Genomic DNA, 14,738 nt, shown 5'->3' on the forward strand with positions numbered 1-14,738 from the left:
GAACTGGTCAATGTCTGCAACCTTTTTTAAATTAAAAGGAAAGCACTATTTCTTTAAAAATACAAATAATAAAGAAAAAAAATTACTTCAGCATTTAAGAGATCACTAATATCCTCCATGAAAAATTCTGGTGCAAATCCAACAAAACCCTAACCCAATGCCTCCAGCTGATGCTGCTAACCATAGCCAAATTCATGTAAGTGTTGTCAGCAAAAGACCAAGTACATATCTAGGGCAATAAAATTATATTGCCAAGTCTAATGTCCTAGAAAGATCTCAATTAGCATGAAGCACTTTATGAACTATCACTAGTATTTCAGATCTGAATTCTTAAGCACTAGAACTACATGTTCCTAAAATTATCTAATATGTCTTTAATTATGGGGATACTCCTACCAACAGCAGTAGGATTAACTGCATTAACTCTGAAGTATGTATTTGAAAGATATTAGGATGAACACTTAAAACATTCTAGCATAACAAAAGGACACAAGTCCTGAATATTGCAAAAGAAAATGTTTCAAGCTTAAAAGTTTTAAGGCTGCAAGCATTCCTTAAGTGAGTCTACACCTATGTGCAACAGCTTGGAAGTTTAATCAGGCTGCAAATTCAAGTGTTACAGCTACTATGACAGCACTGCACAACAAATTTGCTTATTCAGAGTATCAAGTAACAGCTATGTCAGTCAGCAATGTTTTAGCCTTGGGTTACTACTATTTAAACCCAGACATATGTTTATTTCAAGAATTTGAACCATGAAAAGCATTGCTGTAATTTCACCACTGCCCTCACCTCACAGAAGACTCCTGAGAAGCCCTGTGAACACAGGCAAGTGAATCCATTCACCAGGTCTTTGCAACGGCCTCCATTTTGGCATGGATTGCTTTCACACTCATTTGTTTCTGTCTCACAGTTTTTTCCTGTGAAACCACGAGGGCATAAGCAATGGTAACCGTTCACTTCATCCTTCAGAGGTGGGGGAAAAACAAGAATAGAAAGGCTTTATTCATAAAACTTGTACACACGAATTCAAGTTACTTCTATAGTCTGGATTTGTGAACAGCAGTAGCTCTACATAAAATTATTTTGTGAAAAGGTGCAACACTACACTGTATCATTTAACCAACCTGTAATTCCCAACTACAGAATGCATTCCTAGCCAGAAAAAGATTTGCTTTCAACATGGCATGTAATAAACAGCAATTACCTTACAAGTCCCTCCATGCTGGCATTGTCCATGACAGTCATTAATATCTATGGATAAAAATATGCAAGACATTAGAATTTATACTGGAACACTAAGCTCTAACAGGTTTGCAAACCAATAAAAGACAAATTCTTTTCAGAAAGGATTTTTCTAGATGTTTCAATAGCAAGCAACAATGCTTGAGGTCTTAAGAGGTTATTTTTAAAAATATATATATCATTAAAAAAACATTTTACATATTTCTATTACAGTGTCATAGAAATTAAATGCTATCAGTTAATATCTAACATTTTTGCTAAAAGTATTTTGAATTGAATTAGTACATGACATCATTCAGAATCCAGAATGAGATTTATTAAGAGTTATGTAAGCTTATATCTACGCACATTTTAATACCAATTACACTTTCAAATGTATTTTCAAACTATTTTCACTTCACATTGCTGGAAATTTGAGGAACCCTGACAACAGGTATTTTTACTTTTAGAAGTATGTGTACTATTGTTCATCACAAAATCTTTTTTTAAGAATGAAGCATCCTGTGGTCAACAGATACTAAAGAAATACTAACTGATATGACAATTAACTCCTGTCCATCCTGGAATGCAGTCACAGTAATATCCACCAATGAGATTTTTGCAAGAGTAAGCATTAACACAGGGTTTCCCCTCACACTCATTAGCATCTGTGAAGGAAGAGAAAAGAAAGAAGAGAATAAAGAACAAACCCAGAAACAGATTACCACAGCACCCAGCAAAGTTTCCATGCAATCCAAGCATCAGAAGCTCTTATTATACATTGCTAGGGCACTAAACCTATTTACATACCACAGGTTTTTAATGCACATTTTGTCTGTAGTAGCACATGCGTGTTATTTTGTTCTTCCCTTTACCACAACTCAAAAAGATATGTTAGTTAGGGCAAATCCCTTCCTTGCCTCCATTAGCTTATAGTCACTGTTCTGCCACCATCAAGAAAGAACTACCATCACCCATGCTGTATTTTAAAACAGAAACGTTATCTGACATTCTAGAAGAACTACTGTAAGTAAGCTTAAATTGAGGCTTAAATAGTTACAGCTTCACTTCAAACTTCTAGCTTTGAGATCTACTAAAGAAGAGCTAAGAAATCAATTGCAACACAGATCTTCAGTACGTTCTTCAATAAAAATCACATTAGAAAACCACTTACACAATTACTCATTATTTAGGAATAATATCTAGTGGTTTTCAAAACTTTAAGGTAATTACTTACCAAGCTGACATGTTGCTCCAATCCACTGTTGTGGACATATGCACTCAAATCCATTAATACCATCAATACAGGTCCCTCCTTGAGCACAAGGGTTTGATGAGCATTCATCAATATCTGGAAAGTCAAAGGATGCCCTCCATGATATACTTTAAAACTTGGCTTATTTGGGTTTTTTTAAGTGATTTTAAGATGAAAGGGAAGACTGTACAAATAAGCAAGCTTAGGAACAGATTGGCTTTATCTAACTTATGCATAGGTTTTCGCACATTTTTGATGTAGGAGAAAGGAACTCTGAAACTATCTATCTGCAAACATCAAGAGGATTCAGTTAATCTGTCAGCAATGAACATGTTTGTTGGAAGTCACATTCCTAGATTATGAGACAAACCTTTTTTGGATTTTTTTTTTTTTTTTTTTTGGGGAGGGGGGTAGGAGGGATAGCTGCTATTGAAAACTGGATTAAAATCCCCTGTGTTCCAAATCAGAAGCAAACGACTACATAGGTTCATAATACATTTTACTATTTCCCTGTCATCCAAATCAAATACTTCAGCATTTAAATGAATCTACTCTTCTACTGTGTTAAGGAGGGGAGAACCATTCACATTTATATTCCTTAAAATGAATCCATTCTATATTTTGCTTTAGATAGGCTAAAGAGTCAAACTGTCCTACAAGCTTTGGCAACAGGGCATTCATCTGTGTATTGCCCAGCTATGCTTTTATAACTTGTAGATCTCAGCTACGTCAACTAGATACTGTGGGCTGCACAGTATCATTAATCTCTTCAGAGTTTCCCAGCATATAGCTGTTAGAAGTCAGGTGAAGTCAAACACTACCACCAATCCAAACCCACAGAGCATGATATGAAGTAGGGTTGAAAGAGTTGATACAACTAACAGGTAAGTTATCAGTAAGTACAAACTCACCAATAGCACATGTTGGTCCACTCCACCCTGATGGGCAGTGACACTTGAAGCCTGATGAGATTTCATGACAAATTCCACCATTAGCACACGGATTAGATACACAAGCATGCTCCGCTGGGAAGACAAAAGGGAAGAAATTCTTACTAAATACTCTTCTGGTGTCTATTAAAGGGAACTTTGCACTGCTAAGAAACTGCATTCTGATTAAAAGTGACCAAAATCATGAGCAGTCAAAAGGTGCCTGTACAGAAGTTTGGAGCCTCCCTCTACAGTTGTGGAACCATAGAGATAAGATTCCAAGTCAGAAACTGAAACAGGATTTTACTGAAGGGACATCATCCTTCATATAAACTGAATAAAAAGCCTGAAGGTAGACAGGTCACACTATCGCAGTGTCCCAGGAGCTCGAGCAGTTCCCCATTAACCCACTGCTTTCAGTCACACACTTCTACCTCTAGAGTACTCCAGCACTTTTTTCCTTCAGTTAGACAAAACAAATGCTGTACACTGAGGTCTGAACAGTAAGTACTGATGATCTCTTTACCTTCATTCTACTACTGTTCCTTGGAAACAGCAAAGAATAGAGCTATTTGCAATTATAGGCAGTACTGCTTGATGTCACTCCATATAGGACTGTAACACCAGAAGCTACGCTACACAACAATCAAGTTCTTCTCAGAAGTCAAGGGAGCTTTTGGAAAGAAAAAATCCCCTTACTAGATAAGGCTATCTAATTGTTGCTAGCATTTGTATTTTGCAATCTACTTTAGAGATACTATCTTTCAGAGATTTATACTGTCTCTGATCTTAGGCTCTAGTACCTAAAAAGCAGCACTTCTACATTTAATGAGTTCTATACCAATCTACTGCTAATAATTGGTAAAGAACTCATTAAATGTGTAACTCCCTTTACCCTGCTTCCTCATCTGAAGAGCCAAGGTACTTCCCCACAATTTTTTGGGGCAAGCTAAGACAAGATTTCATTCACTTAAAACCATGTAGCACTGCATAGAAGTTCAAAGAAGATCTACATTCTGATAAATGTGAAAACCTTCTGCTGATAACAGTTTAGTGAACTTCAGGCCAAGCAGTTAAAGTGATTTTAAAAACAAGAAAGAAGAAAAAATGGGGAGGCAAGATTCCATGTGAGAAAACTGGGAATATCACTTTTTAAAAAGGGATTTAACAATCTATTGTGGTAAAGTAGCCACGGAACATCCAGCTAAATACTACATATGAAAAAGCATTCATTTTTCTCCAAATACTGAGTCTTTAAAACAAGAAGGAAAAAATAGACATTGTGCACATGCCCCTTATCTCCAGAGACAGAATAATCAGGAAAAGTGTCCAAATACTAAAATAGTCTCCAGTATCTGACAATTTTGGTCTTTGTGTAACACACACATGGATAAGGGGGAACAAGCAATATACTATCTTTGTATTGTGGTTGTGTGGTTTTTCATATTGGATAGACACAGATCTGTTAAGACCAGTCAAGAAGGCACACTACACCAGAACAACCAGTATAAGGCACTAGACAGGAGGGTTGGAGTTGGCACATCCCCACTACCAGAAAAAGCAACAATCAGGCTGAAAAGTTACGTGCCATCACTTTTCACACTCCCCCTTTGAGAAACCAAAACTAGCTTTTGTAAAAGAGAAAACAGCTGCTCTACACAAATTAAAATAAAAATATATTAATGAGCATATAGAAATACCACCTGCCTAAATACCTAAAACCATCTCAGATTTCTGAAGATACATGCAATCTACAGAAGTACCTATTTCACAGTTCTTTCCAGAGTAGCCATCTGGGCAAGCACAGCGATATTCATCTGGTTCAGTGTTCATGCAGGTTCCACCATTCAGGCAGGGATGGTGATTTCCACAGTAATTCAGATCTGGACAGATAAAAGTGTCAAATAGGGAACACATCTCACCATTTTCATCTGAAGTCAGACATACAGATACCATTCTGGCTTGAACACTATTCATCTACATCATCCTCATATTCCATGAGCTAGCCTGTCATCTGGTAACTATTCACAGAACAGGGAAGGATGAGCAAAGACAACTGCATGAATTACAGTCAAGGTCAGTTCAAGCCTTTTGTCTTAAATATTCCTACACTTACAATGTTTAAGCAGCACCTGCTATAAAAAAAATTAGGCACAGAAACACTCAGGTAGTTGCAAACTAGCAGAATATAAATGGTTAAAGAGTTAAGTTAACCATGCAACTTAATTTATTTTTTCTGTACATTAATGTTAAGTACCTTTGTTACAGAGCAGGCCACCCCAGTTGGTTTCACAATTACACTGCCATGGTTCATTACAGCTCCCATGAGCACAGCCTGGATAGCGGACACACTCATCACAGTACTGTCCTTGCCAACCGTAATGACACCTAAGATGTAAGTTCACATGTTAAAAGTTAGCAACACAATGCTTAATTATCAGCATTACAGGTATTTAGAATGTTACCATTCTCAATAACAAGATTGATTGTTCACTGTGCAACAGATAACACTATTTCTTCTGTTAAGGAGAGACATACTGGTCCTGTTGAACACCCTTAATAGAACTAATCTTGCTCAACTGTTCTACATACCACAGCAAAGAACAATGCCAAGCCCTGTGTTACAAGAACAAGTTTTCCTTCACAAGAAGTCTCATCGTCACAATCACCTCACATAGGAAAAAAAACTGATTGGTATAAAAGAAGGTGAAATTACTTTTCAAAATGAGACTGCTGGCTTACTGAAACAAGCACAATAGTTTTTCTCTACGGAAATAAATTTCAAGATATTAGCTAGTTTGTTCTAGAATGCTACATAAATACAAGGGCAGCCAGAGAGGCAGACATCTTGTCCATTTTCAAGAGAACCTTTTAAACACATTTATTCTATACTCAGTGTTCTCTAGTGAAAAAACTACTCTTTGGAGACAGGAGGAGAGAGAACAGGAAAAAAGCCATTAACTCATTTGTTTTTAAAAGAGTAGAAATTCTGTCAGATTTCTTCAGAGACCAGTATCTTTATGTTACCTATAAAAAGAACTCTGCTAACAAAAAAACCATAACTGTTTATGCTACAGGAAAAGGGTTAAAGTCTGAACTTTAAAAAAAGAACACTGGCACAGGCATTTTTTTGATGTGTATTTCACACACATTCTAATAAAAAAGAAACAGTAAGCCTGATCTTTTAGGCTAAAAGAAGTTATACTTGTTATTTCTAAAGTATTTCATATAAACAATTTAAGAGCTGTGCTAAGAACAAGAAGATGCACAAAACCACACTGAATGGAGCTGGGCACATGCATGCCAGTGAAGCCCTAATGCCTAGGAGGAAAAAACCAAAACATTAGAAATGAAAGTGTACTCTTATAGATTTAACACCACCATTCTGTTATGTACATGCCCTGAATATCATGAAAGAACATACTCTTAGTCTTTAGAGCATGGTGAGAGGAAACAAGGAAAAGAAGTGTAAATGAGGATTCTTGGTTCCTTGTGAATCAGTCCATTTCCACCATTTCAGTAAGCTGTATGAATCCCCAGAGGAACAGAACTAGTTATGCTGGCAGTATGTTATTTAAATTTCTACTAATTACACAGCAGAAGCAATCTAGATACAAATCTTTTTTTTCCTATAAGGTTCTAGAACCACTTTTGAGTTCTCAGCACTGCTATTTGCTCCTCACTCAAATCTCACAGTTGCAGGATTCCTAAGGAGACCCTCAGCTGTGTACCTAGACCAGAGGCCTCTGCTCACTCATCCAAGCAGGGCTATCAGAAGCCTGGAGAATAGATTTCAGAAGCAGCTTTCTTTTGCTCTGTTTGCAGTAAGAGGAAATAAATACTGCTCCTGCTAAATTTGGTCTCTTCCTTCCTCCTCAAGGACAGAAAAATCTTTTCAGGGGCTAGTAATAAACAATAAATTAAAGAAAAAATTAAAAAGGCAGCACTGTAACTCACTTCTTTGGCCCTAACCCAAATCTTCACCCATACCAAACCTGGCACTACTGCCATTAATTTACCATGACTATCCAAGCCAGAGCCAACATCCCACCCACATACAAGAAGTATTTTCAAGGGCTGAAAGCCTGCATCACGAAGCAAATGTTCACAGTAACTAAATTTGGTTTGCATACCCAATAGCTAACAAGTTTCTTTGTTTAATGCTGCACTGGTGATTAAGAGGGCAAAGAAAAACACAATCACCTTCCAAGAACTTGAAGGCATCTTAAGCATCTACTTGAGTTTGTAGGTATGCTTAACTTCATTAAAATTAGTTCAGCAGGAAAGAGTTACTGCTTTCTCACAATATTAAACACAGAAGAAGTTTAAGTTTACTGTTAAAGTTACCACCAAGCCTGAGGGTAGTAATTTCTAAAGGCTAAAAGCAGTCAGTGAGAAGGAACACAGTGTTTACAAGTCAAAAGGTTACTATGAGGTAAGCTGATCAGCCTTCAGTTTATAAGGAAGAGTAAATTAGGATTTCCTCTTCAACAGGAAGTCTAGTTGCATCCTACATTAGCAGGTGCTAGAGCAGCTTTAATCCCACTTCCTTCTAAAAAAATGTTTACGTGGATCTCAGCTCAATCCTACCTAGAGCGAGATGTGATCAATAAATGAATTTCTGAATTCATTTCACTTTATATCTTTCTCCTAAATGACCATTTAGGAGAAAGATATAAAGCCAAGGCACAAGGATTTAAAAAGGTTAATGACCCACTATAAGAAGTCCAAAAGGCATAGATATAAAAGCAACATCTTCAATACAAAAATAAAAAACAGTACAGTTTTAATGGTGGACTAAAACTTACTTCATGTCTGCTGTTCCTAAAGTTTTCACATCTGACTAAATAAGACAGCCAAACTTAGAGAATTCATAAGGATTCCCATTGTTTGATAAACAAAGAAAATTCTTATTGGAATCAAGATTCTACTTCCTTTGTCCTTCCCCTCTGCTGACTTCATTGGCTCTAACTTGTCTTTACAACCAAACACATGCAAAACAAAATCAGAGCTGGCTTAATCTTAGCCCTTGCTGGGTTATTAAAAGTACAAAAGAAGTTACCATAAATAGATTGTTACAGTTTAGCAACTTCCTGATGGAAGGTTGAAGTACAGGCATACGCTCCCACCCAAAGCATGCCTTCAGGTCAGGATTTACACAGGGACAGTGCAATAGAAATTGCAGAACAATTGCTAGTTATCTTGAAACTAAGACCTTGCAGTAAAGATCTTAATTCTACCAACAAGCTTCACAGCTTCCATTTTCCTTAGATGAGAATCTAGTGGCAACAGAAAATGAGACTTTAAACACAAGGCCGGAGAAAAGGGAAGTGGCAGGAGTTAACATCAGTAAAGCTTCTAGATAACATTTCAGTTTTGAGATTACACAAACTGCACTGTGCAGGAAAAATACTGCTGTCATTGACAAGTAGATAAATCCACAATAATTGAACTCAGTGTATACTTGGTTACAATAGGACAGTGGGGCTTCAAATAGTAAAACTCCAGGATAAGGAAAAACACTTTCTACAGTAGATCTCAATATGGTTTAAGTTGCATATTTAGTATCAAGAAATCCTGCAGAAGCACCCATCACTACACAGTTCAAAGACGCATACGTAGTCAACAGCAGAAGCAAAGAAAAGCAAGGAAAGGAGACAAGACTTGAGGGGTTTGCTTTTCCAGGTGCCACTAAAACAGCTTAACTGGTCAAGTTCAATTAAATAGAGATTTTTCTGCAGAACTGTTTTCCCTATGTTTACTGAAGCAGTTTTAGTAAACAAGCCAGTAGTAGTCTTTGCTCTTCCCTGAGAAAGTTTGTGTTATAATTATTTAGTGAAAGCTAAGTTGAAATTTCCAAATCAAACAGCACAACATTTTCAAAAGATCCTATATTGCTGCATGTAAACAGATACACTACTTGTATGGATAAACTGGTCTAAGTAGATCTAATCTCCTTTGGGCATGAGGTGGGACCATGATTTTACAATACATTCTTCAACAGCAGTTATGGTAACAATGTGGAAAGGCAAAGAAATTAAAACAGATCCTGACGGTCTGTTAATCGTGGTCTCTCAGCACCTTGCATTGTTAACTCCTTATACAGAAGGAAGATGCCTATTAGGTAGCAAAAAAGTTAGGGTGCTCTCAACAGTTAACTTTACCTACTCAGCTCTTTCATACTATCATCACACAGTTTATTCTTCTGGTTCAATGACTTTTGGTTATCTGAGAAAATCCATATTGCAGGTCTCATTCAATCACTAAACTACTCTGGTTAACCTTAAGACAAAACACAATATACAAGAATAAGAAGATACCCAAATAAATTCTGTTCTACATCCAGCTACAGAGATTTGTCACCACTTCATGTTGAAATAAACTACCAATGTGAAGGAATGCAAAGCCAAACTACTTCTAAAGCTTAAGTCAGAATATGGAGCCTAAAAATAAATTTAAAAAATCCTAGAGCAGATGCAGACAATGTGGTATAAGCCTTTAATTAATACAGGTTTCATGTTACTGGTATTATGCACATCCCACAAAAGTTGAAGTGAAGATCACTGTGACAAATTTACACTTTTTTTTTAAACCAGGCTTTTTGGAGGGAAATTCTCCCACTCATATTTCAAGTAGAAGCTGTGGACAAAACACTCAACACAGGAAAATGAAGCAAAATAGTGACATTAAGAGCAGAAGCAAAATGCATCATTCAGGGGTGGGGGAGAAATAACCCTCTTAAATGGAAAACCACTAAATTTTCTAATGACGTGAACAGGATGGTGCTGCATAGGCCAGAACAATAGCTTTATATTAGTTATTTACTTAAAATAACTATAAAAAGTCTGTTTAATCTTTTAAGAGATTGTTGCATAGCAGGCAGCAATATGGTCTAGCTGTTAGATCCTATAACTCCAAGCATCCGGATTCAATATTATAGTTAGTATGGTGCTTACTAAAAGGTGTCACGGAATTGTTTTCCTACCTTTGAAATAGGCATGATAGTTTGAGGGGGTGGAGGGGGGTCATTAATGAACGCAAATATTTTAATTACCTGAAACCTTGTTATTTTTTCTTCTCAACCCCAGCATTCTTATAAGACCAAAAGATATACCTTTCTGTACAAATTTTATCCTCCTTCAATAAAGGAAAGAACATTCTCACACTGGTACTTCAGAGTTTTGTGAAGGAGCTGTTAGAGGGGATGGTTCAAAACTGTTTAGCCAGAACATGAGGAAACATTGCTCAGTTAACCTGCAGTAAGTGGCTCTAAGGGTGTGTCTATATTTGCACTAGTTCACACCAGAAGCACACTCTTTAAATGAGCTGCCTGATCATTCCTGTTGATGGTGTGTTGGCTCACATCAGAGCTGCTTTAGAACAAAGGAATTTGATTCCTTTTAGGTTAAACTAAGGTAATGTAAGATAATGCATGCCAGGAGCACACAACATATTCCAGCTGCACACAGGCAGTTCACAAGAACAGACTAGGGCTAGTCTAAAAATTAAACCCAAAACAAAACAGTGGTTTTCGCGTGGATATTGGGTTCTCAATGCTACTTTGATCTCCTATTCCAATTTGTCTACAGTGCCTACTACTGTAGGCACAAGTTAGAATAATACGTTTTCACTTCCTGTACACTGGTCCACATACTCCTGGAAGTAGCATCCACCTTTAGGATACATTCTGTGCCTTCCTACCCGTTAACCATCCAAGGATGTGAATGAAAAGTGTGTCTCAGTTCCTCAACAAATAAAGAAACAACACAGGACTCTTCTTTGTCTAACTTAATACATCTGCTTGTGAAATACTTGCCAGAAGGCTTACTATTAGGACATAAAAAAACAATAATACAGACATTACTATTCATGGTAGCAGGCAAAGGAACTTATATGACAACACAGCAATTGTAAGTTTTCCAAGTTCTTTGAAACTCGCAGCTGTGACATGGTATCTTGCATCAAAGAAGAGACAAGAGAACATGTCCTGGTACCGGTACCAAAAGCATTCCTACAGGGCCAAATAACAGCTCTTCAAGGACCATAGTCAGTCTCAGCTCAAACAAGACTTTTCTAGTTTACTGTTTAGAGTAGTCTGACATTTCTTGCAACTCTGTTCTAGAACAATTGTAGAAGGAAGCCATACTAATTAGATCAGGGCAATCTAATTAGCTAGTATGGAAGTTCCCCATCTCTTACATTTAGAAACAGACAATTGACTGACTTCCTTTTTTGTCCTGTCCTCTACAGTTCTTAAATAGCCTCCTGTTTAGAGATGCATCATCAGGTCTCTTTTTACCTAAGAATGAATTGACAAGACTCCAACTACCTTAAGTTCAGGAAGAGTTCCCCAAAGCTGATGTTAATGTTAATCACCCAAGTGTCATGAAAATCAAAGTAAGACTATTGATACTGGTAGGCCTACTCCTGAAAAAGTTAGGAACAATCCTAAGCCTTTAACAAATGATCTCTAGGACACTATTGCACCCCCAACACCCCAGGTAGTTGTAGCTTATTATGCAACTCAAGCTTTTATTTCAGTACTTTATTTACCAAGATGCAGAAAGCAGGTATAGTGACAGACTGAGGAAGGATAACCATCTAGGAGAGTTCTACATTGTTTGCAGACACAGCTGGACACAAGAAAACAGCCTTGCAAACAAGGCTGAAGTGGAATACAAGGACTAGAAGATATATGGCACTGGACAGCAATTTTGAGCAATCTGCTTCAACAAGATATAATAAAATAAATGTGATTACATAAAACCAAAACAAAAATCACCAACATGGTAAACCAGCCTTTTGTCACAGTTCAAAAACAGCTCTAGAATAAGACAGGTCAAAGCACACAGATTAACCAACTTATTTACTTCAGCATTTTTAATAACTGTGCTTGCTCCGCTCATCTTGCACAAATTCATGTTCATGCACTAGTAATGACACCATTTCCATTTAATTTTAGTAAGGATATGCATTCCAAGAAATTTTTGTACTATAGTTGTGTGAAGTAAGACTTTCATTTACACTGACAACCTAGATCCCATCATAGGTCCAGAAGCTGGACACAAGTTGAGCAGTGTTGGGGACTTCACCATTTTTGTTTTGCTTTGGAAGAGAAATTTAAACATTCAAAAGCCAACAGGGAAAGTAGAAAGACTTCTGAAAACATTATGATCCTGGCAGGGATGGCAATGTAGGCCAGATACGAGGCCTATCTGGACTTCTCACAAACCCATCCCACTCTGGATGACAAGAAGTAAAAGATGAAGCTGTTAAACTGTCAGTAAGCTTACAAGCAGCACCTAAGATTCTCAAGTTGGTAGTTTTAATCATGGAAGGAGACTATAATTTGTGTTTCTCTATATTCAACTCTGTTCATTTCACAAGACAATTGAACCTGAGCCTAAGCCATTAGATCAAGCTTCCTTCTTTTCTGGACAGTTTAATGGAATTTAACAAGTACTACAAATTATGAAAAAACAAAAAGTACCAAGCATCATGGTTTGGCAATCATACTTCTCTGACAGTCCTTCCTATAACACTTTGGGCTGGTGAAATCAACAAGACCATATGGTCTGCCACCGCAGGCAGAACAACAACAAAAAAAAATACTGTGGCCATTTTGATTCCAGATACAGATTAAGATTTGGTTTTTGGTTGGTTGGAGTTTTTATTTGCATAAGATAACAATTTCTCGTCTTTTCGAGATACAGCTATGTTGTATTTGCTTTTGAGGATGTAATTGAGTTCATATTTAATAAATTTGTCAAAACAGTTGGCATATGAACTACCCCAACAGATGATGTCCAGTTACAGCCTATGGTATACACTTTACTAAGTCAGCAGTCATTTAGCTACTTTTAAGATCTTATTTTGGTATAACACTTTATCCAAAACCTGCCCTAAATTACATTGGAACATCAAAGCATGGAGGGTAGATTCTTTTGACAAGAGTTCAGCTGACACCTCAGAGCCATTACTTAAGTCACCTGCACGTTCACACAAGTTTGGATGAAAACCATTTTCCAACTTTTTTATTTTTAGTTGCCAGATCTGCAGTGGCATTTAAGTGGCTATTGACACCAGTGGTGTTCCACACATCTCATGCCCATGTTTTTCTCACATTTTCTTTTTCTTTCTGAATTGAAAAAGGACATTGTTTTCACTTGTTAAATGACAGTGGCAACTGTCCAAAAACTGGGATGAAGGAATCTAGATTATAATTCAATAGCACCAAACATAGCAGTTGCTTTTAAATAACAGCTTCCTTTGTACTGCTGGAGATAAGTCATCTGTGAGCCTTACTTGTTTTTAGTTCAGCATAATTTTTCTACAGGAAGCATTATCCAGTTGGGATAGAAGCAGCATTTCTAATATACCCTAATAACTATTACAGAATACAAACTAAAGATAGCTGTGTAAACAAGCTCAAGCAACAAGTCACTTTTAAAAAGGTAGGCAAGAACCTTCTGCAACACTGCAGATGGAGTGGCCATACACAGAAAGGCCATTGTTTTCCTCCAACCTGGTGATCACAGATCTATCACTTCACAGACAGGTATAAAGGAACAAGGCAGAGGGCACACAATCTATCTGAAATTTTAAGACCCTTATTCCTTCCCCCAGTAATTCCTTCTGTATCAGAGAATCCACCCAACAAAATCGTGAGATTTCTGGTCAGTCCTTTAAACATCTCAGTGTTATTTTTGTAAGCTTTGCTTAGCTGGGCAGGTCAGAAAGGGACAAGAAGGTTAACACTAGATGCTTTCAGCATGTCACTCACAGGAGGAAGGAAAAGCTTCACTATTGGCAGACACCTTAAAAAGGTACTCTAGCCACCCAGGCTCCCATCTTCAAAGGTTTTTGTATTCACCTCTTTACATCTTCCTCTTCCTCTCCAACTTCTGCCTTCCCAGACACAGCTGGCATCACAAAGAAATGAAACCTAAAGGAGGAAACTGCACCATTCCCTTTCACTCCCCACCAAAAGGGTACTGTTTTGTAGTTGTTTAAACACATTGCCTTTTCGTTTTTATTCAAAGGCTCCTTTCATTCCAGAAGCAAACTTTCACAGGCTCATAGGACAATCATTTGATGTATATGGGATTCCAGAAAACTACAGGACATCCAGAAACCCTTACATAGACTGAAATTCATTATAGTAGGTTCTCAAGGGGAAATTGTGTTCTTGGAAGCTCAAGGGAAGGAATACTTCTTGCACAAGCAGAACTAATACTGACCCAGCTGTCAATCTCAATTTCTACTTGTAACCTGCAAAAAAAATTAATCATCAATGGTAGGGGAAAACAATACTTGAAATCCCACTGAAA

The 14,738-nt window shown here is 37.2% G+C and overlaps 1 protein-coding gene across 5 annotated transcripts in view; it reads right to left on the reverse strand.

Moving 5' to 3' along the window:
- JAG2 (jagged canonical Notch ligand 2) overlaps nucleotides 1–14,738 on the reverse strand; it is a 67,952-nt gene that overhangs the window by 18,671 nt on the left and 34,543 nt on the right. For 3 of the 5 annotated variants that reach the window (XM_068160289.1, XM_068160292.1, XM_068160290.1), the window contains 7 exons: nucleotides 5,666–5,796; nucleotides 5,172–5,291; nucleotides 3,391–3,504; nucleotides 2,462–2,575; nucleotides 1,779–1,892; nucleotides 1,208–1,254; nucleotides 793–966 (listed from right to left, as the gene is read on the reverse strand). In XM_068160289.1, the coding sequence (XP_068016390.1) occupies nucleotides 793–966; nucleotides 1,208–1,254; nucleotides 1,779–1,892; nucleotides 2,462–2,575; nucleotides 3,391–3,504; nucleotides 5,172–5,291; nucleotides 5,666–5,796 (814 nt within the window). The remainder of the gene's footprint in view (nucleotides 1–792; nucleotides 967–1,207; nucleotides 1,255–1,778; nucleotides 1,893–2,461; nucleotides 2,576–3,390; nucleotides 3,505–5,171; nucleotides 5,292–5,665; nucleotides 5,797–14,738) is intronic. The other 2 variants (XM_068160293.1, XM_068160291.1) reach the window with 1 other exon arrangement.

This window comes from Melanerpes formicivorus, unplaced genomic scaffold (assembly GCF_026170545.1).
Source record: "Melanerpes formicivorus ecotype bairdi unplaced genomic scaffold, bMelFor1.0.p_v2 SCAF_48, whole genome shotgun sequence".
Lineage (NCBI taxonomy): Eukaryota > Metazoa > Chordata > Aves > Piciformes > Picidae > Melanerpes > Melanerpes formicivorus.